Here is an 8,999-nt window from a genome sequence, read left to right as displayed (position 1 = left end):
CAACCTAATGGGGGCACATATCAGCATGGTTGATAGATTTTCTTTCATCATCTTTGATATCAGATTGGCTTCTCACCTATCCCATTTGATCTTTCTCCAAATCCTAGTGATTCTTTAAAAAGATTTGTTTAAAGAAAAAAGGGACAATGGTATCAAACATCCAATCATTTGGACTTGATTGTCACATTATAAGTTCATCAACCTTGAGGGCTATAGAAATATTTTAACCTTAAAAGTCAGATGGGATTTCATATCTTGCAAATAAGACAGAAAGAGGGGAGGAAATGCGATTAGATGGATGGGGCCTTGGGGGGGGTAGAAAAGGAGAAATCATTCAGATTCGATTCAAGAAGCATCCAATTATCTTTCGTGAGTAAAGTGTAAAACTAGCTAGTGCTGTCCTTTGTTATTGGTCCGTGAATCATGGATGGTAACATTATCATAAAGAAACCAGCAGAAAAAAAGACAAGACTACAATGGTGGAAAGGTGTCAAAAGTATACATTATGCTACAATTTTCCCCAGAACACTGGGCTGAGTTGGTAGGGGCTATAACTTATAACTAAGTAATTATGGCATTCGTGTTTTCATTTTACTTTGAACCCTTATCAACTAAGGTTTGCCCCCAACGGACAGCTCGTCTGGTTTGGTCGTCCCGCTCTTTAGCGGCAGGTTCTCAATTCGATCTCGTTGGTAACGCGTTGGCGTCATTGAGCAGGGCTCTGCCAGTCACCGGGATTAGTCTGATCCACAAGATCAGGACACCCTGCGTCAAAAAAAAAAAAAAAAAAAACTATGGCTTGGAGTCTCCATATTTGCAATAATAAAAGGACTGTGTTAAATGCTCAGTAACAGTATCATGATATCAACTAGGTTGTCGTTTTCGCAAACTTTCATGGTTCACAAAGATCTTCTGGTAAAATATCTTAATCAAATAGATCAGAATACGTCCCTTTGCCTTTGCCATAATTGCAAGCTTCGTTTGATCATGATAAAGTCAATACCTAACTATGTTTTCCCTTTAATGCTGAGGGTGTTGTCCACAAATGTAATACTCTTGTCCCCTTTAAATTATCAAATGTTTGACGTAATTAATTCTGCTTGAAAAGATGAGGCAACTGAAAGAGTGTTCAACTAAACCTTGTATTGATTCGTCAAGTACTACAAATTTAGGAAGATTAATTGTAGTTTGGTCAGGCGTGACTCGTGAGATAAGGGGAAGCCATCTAATCAATCAATTGTTCCTTCTTGTGTTCGTTCATAGGGAAGTTGAAATAAATTTACTATACATTGGATTTATCCATTCTTCTTTGAAAAACTATTATTGCCTTCGAGATTATTTACGTCCGAAATAATTCCACGTTGCACCCTTAAATTTGAACCTTTTCACTTTGCACCCTAAATTTCACCCTGAACTCTTAATTTTGAATATTTTGCATCTTAAGCTCTCAGCTTTGTCTCATTTAAGTTCAATTAATAATTACGTTTGCAAAATTAATGAGATAAAGGATGATAAAAACTAATGGTAATATCCCATTTTGTTCTAATTGTGATCTCTTAACTTTTTTTTCACTACTTTCACCACATTATGATTGATCTATATGATCTCAATCACTAACATTGTTAGCAAAATTAACGAGATAAAAAATAATACAAATTAATGATAATGCATTGTTTTAGTTTTACTACGATATCTTGGCACATTTTGATCACTTTCAACATGTTGTTATTGATTTGTTGAGTCCTTTATACCGTTAATTTTGTTAAAGTTGTCATTGATTGGATTTAAACAAAACAAAATTGAAATTTTAGGATGCAAAGTGTCAAAAATTAAGAGTTTGGGATGAAAAATATTCAAAATTGAAGTTTAGAGTGAAAAGTGAAAAGTGATACAAGTTTCAAGGTGCAAAGTGAACTTAGTCCGTTCTGTTACCACTCATGTTTGTGATGGTATGTTTTAAAAAGTTACATTTTTGGTCAAATTTTGACTCAATTAGTGACAAATGATTCAAAATTTAGAGAACAATATTGCACGCTTAAATAGCCAAAAAATTGCTAAATTAAGTTTACATTTGCTATTGTCTTACTTCACCTTATTATTTAAGCGTATTCAATCCAAATTAGTTAAAGAACTAACTAATCAAGAATTAAGTAGAGCAGATACATTGCTGGAAAATGTTCGCAATGATCATTTATGGTGGACTTACACACAAACAATAGTTGGAGGGTCTATAATAGAATCCATCAATACTGATTTTCCAAAAGATGTTACATACTGCATGGGAGATGCATCCAGGTGATATTTTCCCAATTTATTGCAGCATAGTGTTTTCATTCAATGGTAGGCTACGATAGTGAAATATATTCATGTCTCTAGAATTTCTCTTTCTGCAATTTCAACATTTCTGGAAACTATTTCAACAACTTTCAAGAAAGCTTTTCAGCTTTACTTCCAAACACAGCTACCAGCCATCAACTTTCTTTACTATTTAGAGCTAATTATTCACAAAAGATCTATCTATGCTTTCTTTCTGCAATCAGTCAGGTAATGTATGTTACTTCAAAAGATCTATGCTTTCTTCTACAATCAACCAGGTACAGAATTTCTGGCTAGCTCATTGATTTTTCTCCAAGCACAATTAAGTAATGTATGTATTTCGAAACCTATACCAATCATTTCAATCTGAAATCCCAACTCTCCGTAGCATGGGGGGTGGAATAAAAATGAAATATCGATGAAATATGAATTTAAGTAAATAAGAATATTCTCTAAGAAAAATGAGAACCATTATATCATCAATCAAAGGATCCTTTTTTTTTAATCATACAATTTACAAGTTCCTTCAACAATTTAAAACGTTGTAGAAACTATCTATATATAAAGTCAACAAGGGTTCAAATTAATTTAATTAAATGAGTATGAATCCAACGTTTTGTGATTAAGACAAATCTTGCTACTTCTGCATTGCATGCAATCTAATTTTGAAATCATCAGCGATCACAGAGTAAATAATAAGGAATAAAGAAGATAAACGAATATTTGGAGTACGAAAATTGTCAAGCTACGAAGATTTGCAGATATAGTCCAAAAAGAAAAAAAAAAAAGTTGCAGATATAATGGACTAGAACATTACTGTTGTGATACAATCGCATGAGCATACCGTATCAATTTACCCTCTACCATCAACAGTTGCACCGTCAAGCAATTGGTACTCCGACCAATTCCGTTCTCATCAAGCTTTACTCTTTCTAGTTCTCAAAATCACAAAGCAAACCACTCAAAATTTTCCACTGGTAACAAAGAAGAGAATCTCAAAATTATAGCAGAAATATCGCTTTTCATAATTCTTGAAAGCTCAATATACACAACAGAGAGGAAAACATAAAAAAGGAAACCTGATTATTCAGCTACTATAAGCTTATAACTAAAGCAGCAAATACACACTATAACAAAGATTCATGGTATATCAATCTGTGTGCTCATTTTCCAAATTAAGTTTCTTTTATACTACTACTGACGAGTAATTAATGCTCCCAAAGTCAAGCAAATAACCAGTAGTACTAAATCATAGCATTTGTTTCTCCACAAGGCAGAGTTGCACCCGCAGGAGATTTGATAGCTACCTGCTGCTTTGCTCTTTTTCTCTTCTTCTCATAACTGATCCCTCTAGACTTGGACTGAAAATCACGAACATCCCTCAAGAAAAGCCTGACAGCTCTAGCACCAAAAGGGTTTGCTTCGGGAAGACCGCCATGTTCTTCATAAGCAGCTCGAAGGCGGCCAATGAGGGCATCCAGGCTTCCCCAGGCTTGCCTGAGAGGGCAAGGGCAGGGTGCAGGAGGGTTTGGGATGCCGAAAAAAGGGCATGCTTGGTTGTGCACTTTAGTCTTGCCGAACTGGTCAAGGTACCGAAGAAATTCAAGAACATGAGAACTGCTGCACAGTGGAACTGCCAGTGGGGGCCTGTGGTTTCTTAAGTATTGGCAAAATGTGTTCCAGTCCCGGCGCTTCTGATTTTCGTAACGGCTCAGAGGAGGCAGAGGAGCAGGAGCAGGAGATGACCCGGGTGACATTGTCAAGCAGTTTGAAATCAGCTGGTTGTTGGTGCTACCACACTTGATGTTTCCAGAAATTGGAATGCCTGGCACTGGTGTAGTGATAAAATCCATCGAAGCAATGTTGCTGCAGGATCTGGTAACTTTTTTTTTTCCTTTTCTGGTTTAGGGTTTTGGACTGCAAGCTAGTACTTGGTTTCCTGTTTTTGTTTTTCCTTTTAGGTTGATTACTTGTTTTTCCTCTTAGGTTGATTATCAGAAATAATAATAATGTGTGGGCTTGTGTGCACAAGTAAGTTAGATGTGAGTAAGAGAGAAGTCTTTTTAGGTGAAAGTGGGGTTGGAAAAGTAGAATGTTGAACAAGCAATAGATGATACAAGTACTGCTACTACTTAATTTAGCATGGGAGCTGCATTTTCTTGAGTAAAAAAATGGGGACAAACGCGAATCGGGAAGAAGGTGGACGAGGACAAGTCAGGTGAGGATAAAATGATTAACTTTGCAGAGAAAGTGGAACGAAACTGTGGTTTCTTACTGAGATCTTGCTGCTGCTCAGTCTGGAGACTTTGTCCGACCCTCATCAACAGTTTCACCAGTCAAACATCTTGGGAGACCACCAGTACTACCTTCTTAGCTGATTGAAAGGAAAGCACTAGTTGATGATCAATATCCATCATCTGATTTTTTTCTTTCCTGGGAAAGGGGAAGTAACTACAATTATAGGGAGTCCATGAGAGAGAGAGAGAGAGAGAGGAATGGAGAACAGTCAAAAAGTTTATGTGGCAAGAAGATCAATAATGTTTGGCATTAAATTGAGGTGATGGGTGTAGAAATAGGAAAAAATGGTTGACTAGGCAACATACTACACTATTTATAGTCCGGTAAACCACAAACCAATCAAATTTTTTAACAATTTATAGCTGAGATTTGTTCCCTACTTTGATAAAATTACCCAATTGGATCAGGTACATATTTCCACTGGAGATGACCCCTTGATGCAGTATTCGCAACGTAACTTTCTTGATAGAAGTAAACCTCTGTTGGCTCGTAGTAGTGATTTTACAAAAATCCGGCAATTGATTTGATTGGCTCATCCACATAAAGCAACAAATGTAGGAAAGTTCAAAGAGGTGCCAGTGGCCCAGACTCATCCGAATTCTTGACTGCCCCGTGTGTCACCTGCATTTATTGCAAGCATTTTCCGGTTGACCTTCATTTCTTCTTAGTTATGATTTTTGTTGGTTGTTTTTCCATCATATATATGCACTGTCCATCTACCAGCAAACAAAAGTTTAAGTACGTAGCAACTGAGGCCTAGTCCAATAATTGGTTCACGATTTAAACTAAGCTTGCTTGCATCCCCATCCATGTATGTCTTCATGATACGTAGTGAACCAGAAAGTATGGAAATAAAACTGATGAGAAGATGAATAGCTACTATCACACTTACATAGGGCTGAAACGTCAAAGTATTTTACCAGTTGCAACGTACATGCATGTGGTTGCATCTTTCTAAGTGCAAAGTGATTTTCGTATGAGAGAAATTTTTCCTGTATATATCCTACTACAGTCTACAAATTACAAAATTTGTTCGGGAAACTTGGGCGTCTCTGGCTCTCAACTTTTCTCCACATGGAGAATATTATTGATGCCCAAAGATTTGCTGATAGCGAATGTCAATGGTCTTGCCAATAGGATGTCCTATATTGTTCAAGGAGGTAGAATGGATATATCAAATAATCTTGTGTACGTAATCTTGGGAGTTGATTAGACGTTTTAGCTATCCATAACTCACAACTAGCTGTAGTAGCAATAATCTTGGGGTGGACCATATTTCAAACCCAGCGTGCGAATTATTGGAGGCAAGACATTTGTTACCAGATCACAGGTGCAGCCTCACCTGGCAAATCTACTAGGGATAATTTCAGAAACCTCTCTCTGGAGGTTTTTAACAATTTCACCAAATGCTTTTAAGATTTTTAATATTATACTTACTTTTCTTGGTCTTTTAAAATGATCATAATAATTTTAATATATTAATATTTTTCATGTAACTAAACAATCCGTTCATAATCTTGTGCATATGAACGCATCACATATTTAATAGAAATAAAAAAAAATTTACTCATGGAATAACCAAATATGTCCTAAACACAATTTTAATACATTACAAATTAATTTTAGCTTTGCTAGGAAGATTTAAAGAAGAATATGTAAGTTGAAAGTTTAAAAAGGACGGACCTGGTATTGGTACTCCAAATTTTGAAAGATAGGATATTATATTAATGCAGTCATTGAATTTTTTTGTGTTTAACAATGCTGATTTTTTTTTTTTAAACTTAGATTGAGGCTTTAGAATTTAGGGATTGATTGTGGTAGTGGTCATGGTGATAATGGTACTAATTTGAGATGTGGTAATATGAAAGGTTTAAATTTGTAGAGATGAGGGTTGAAAGTGGATTTGAAATTTTTTAAAGAATGTTCCATATTTTTTTAAAGAATTTTATAAAAAGGTAAAATGAACTTCACAATTTTATGAGGGTATTTTAGACTATTCATTCAAAAGTTTGACCATTGATCAATTTTTGTTACCAAAACAGTAAACTTAGGGAAGGTATGTGTAATTTTTTAGGTAAAATTATTAAAAACCTCAAGAGAGGTTTCTGAAATTATCCCAGTCTTCTAAATAATAGCTGAAATATGGCTAATAAGTCATGATAATGTTCTAGTCTACATATTTTGTTTTTGTGAGAGTGATGATTTAGCCCCAGGAAAAAGTTAGGAGGAAGGGGTGATCCAGCTAGAATAGGCTTCTAATTGTACATTTGATCCTGTTGGCCCTCTAGCTATTCATTTAGGTTTATTGAATTTTTTGACATTCTTCTAAACTACAATTTCTTGTTCTATAGGTTCATAGCAAGCGAAATTGGCATAATCTATTTCTTTTCCTACAACCAAAATCCGGTTTTGTTTTCCGAATCCAATTGAAAATCATCAACTTCAAGTTTAAATTGCAAACGAAAATAGAATGAGAAGAGAGCATTATCTTTAACATTACTAGAACTCAACCTAGCTGCCAAGCATTTTTATATCAACTAGAAATATTGGAGTCTGCGGACTAATTTTGCCTTTAAAATCTTCAACCCTAAAGTGGGAAATGTGTCTTTGCTTTACACATTCCACTTCAAGCCATTCAAATTATGTTTGGTTTTAAGAAGAGATGCCTTTACACTTCCCAGCGATCGTACCTCAACATCTACTGTATTGAGTGTATGCATTTAACAACCACTGGGCCAATGGCTCGGTAGCCACTAGGGAGGGGCTTGAACCCTCACCTGCAGCAAAAAAAATCTAAGAATTGTGCCATAGCACTTCTTTGGTTTAGTTGGGTCTGTATACTCACTAGCCCCCTACCACAGCCTCGCAAATGTATTTTTGCTGACAAAAAAAAAAGTGTATGCATTAAACAGTCCATTGGCTAACAATAATATCTGTCAGGTTACAAATATTCAATAGGACACTTACAAGGATGTCGAATAGTTGATATACCCTTTTTTGAACGAGTCATGATTTAGGTCTAAAAATTGTTAGTCTAGTTAGTGCAGATACTAAATAATGGTAAACCTAGGCATCGATCCATTTAATTCATACTGCTATGGCAGTTTGGTTTAATAGCACAAGAAGAGCGAACAAAGACATGAACGCGCCTCACTTTTAACAAGCTTCATAATGTATACTATTTGTGAATTGGAGAGACAAAGGGCCTCACTTTCATGCAACCTGCAGATTGTAGCTCATCTTCTTAATTCTACAAAACACACGAGAAATAAAAAAGAAGTTTATGGTTAAGTAAAATTGAAATTTTGAACAAAAGACAAAAGCGAATGACATAAAGCTTTTGCTTTGCATTTTGTGGCATTTAAAGAAGATTATAGTAGATATATGGTTGAGCCCGTAAAACAAACTAAAACGTATTATATTGTGATTGTTGTTTCAAAAACATAAAACAGTGAATGAAATAATAATAATAATAATGTGTTTGGACCGGATCAAATGTAAGACTAGCATGTTCATGTCTGAATTTTATTCAACTTGAAACAAGCTCGTCAAGAGTGTTGGGATTTCAAAAAATTGTTACATTTTTCATGGACACATTTTTCAATCACCTTTTTGTCTTACATGTATTAAATCGCTACAGTAATTTTTCTATAAAAAATCTAGTAAAATGCAATCAAAACGAAGCCCTAAGAAAAGGTAGAGCAGTTCAAGCTTGAGTTTGAAGGAGGAGGGGAGTGCGTGCGGGTGAGCGTCAATTCAAATCAATTCAAGGGAGAGAGATATTTATTTTCCAATTTTTAACATCACAATTTATGCCCTGTTTAGATTTATTTACATCATGCATCTATTTATGTACACCTGGGGACAAACTGGTTTAAATTGAAATTCGTGAAGCCCTGATCCGGGGGAGCCTCGGGGTTAGCAGTTGCTACTTGCTGCCTGGCGATTGCTTCGTAGTATAAACTAGCAAGCAGCACTAGCTACTTCTCGGCCAAGAATAGTAGTTTGCGAATTTCCAACTTATGCACTTCAAAGGCAAAGCAAGAAGAATATGCGGACCGCTATTGCCGTACGTTGTGGCGATAGAGAATCAGCAAGTCATTTGGGAAGAAATGATGATAGATAATAAGGAGAAAAAAAAAAAATCGTACCACCATACTTGACGTTATTATCAAGGTTACAACATTGGAATATGCACTTCGTTTGGATTGGTCATTTATTTCAAAAATAAAATTTTTAAATACAATATTATAAAAATATATAAATAAAAATATTTTATTTGTACAATATATTAACTATTTCAAAAATTATTTATAATCAAAGTTTTTCATATATGCTGTTACATTAAAATTTTTAAAAATACCATCAAAAACATCTAGTCCAAG

At 35.2% G+C, this 8,999-nt stretch overlaps 1 protein-coding gene across 1 annotated transcript; it reads right to left on the bottom strand.

Annotated features, from left to right (window-relative positions):
- Window positions 1-3,317: 3,317 nt before the first annotated feature.
- On the bottom strand, window positions 3,318-4,871 carry LOC113730601 (protein LIGHT-DEPENDENT SHORT HYPOCOTYLS 1-like). The gene has a single exon (XM_027255397.2). It carries the CDS (start codon window positions 4,167-4,169, stop codon window positions 3,561-3,563), a length of 609 nt encoding a protein of 202 aa, XP_027111198.1. The 5' UTR covers window positions 4,170-4,871; the 3' UTR covers window positions 3,318-3,560.
- Window positions 4,872-8,999: the final 4,128 nt, after the last annotated feature.

This window comes from Coffea arabica, chromosome 2e (assembly GCF_036785885.1).
Source record: "Coffea arabica cultivar ET-39 chromosome 2e, Coffea Arabica ET-39 HiFi, whole genome shotgun sequence".
NCBI classification, from domain to species: Eukaryota; Viridiplantae; Streptophyta; class Magnoliopsida; order Gentianales; family Rubiaceae; genus Coffea; species Coffea arabica.
This window is presented reverse-complemented; position numbering and strand designations above follow the sequence as displayed.

Coding starts and splice junctions, on each gene's coding strand:
- LOC113730601 (XM_027255397.2), bottom strand. CDS start 4,169: ATGGATTTTATCACTACACCAGTGCCAGGCATTCCAATTTCTGGAAAC.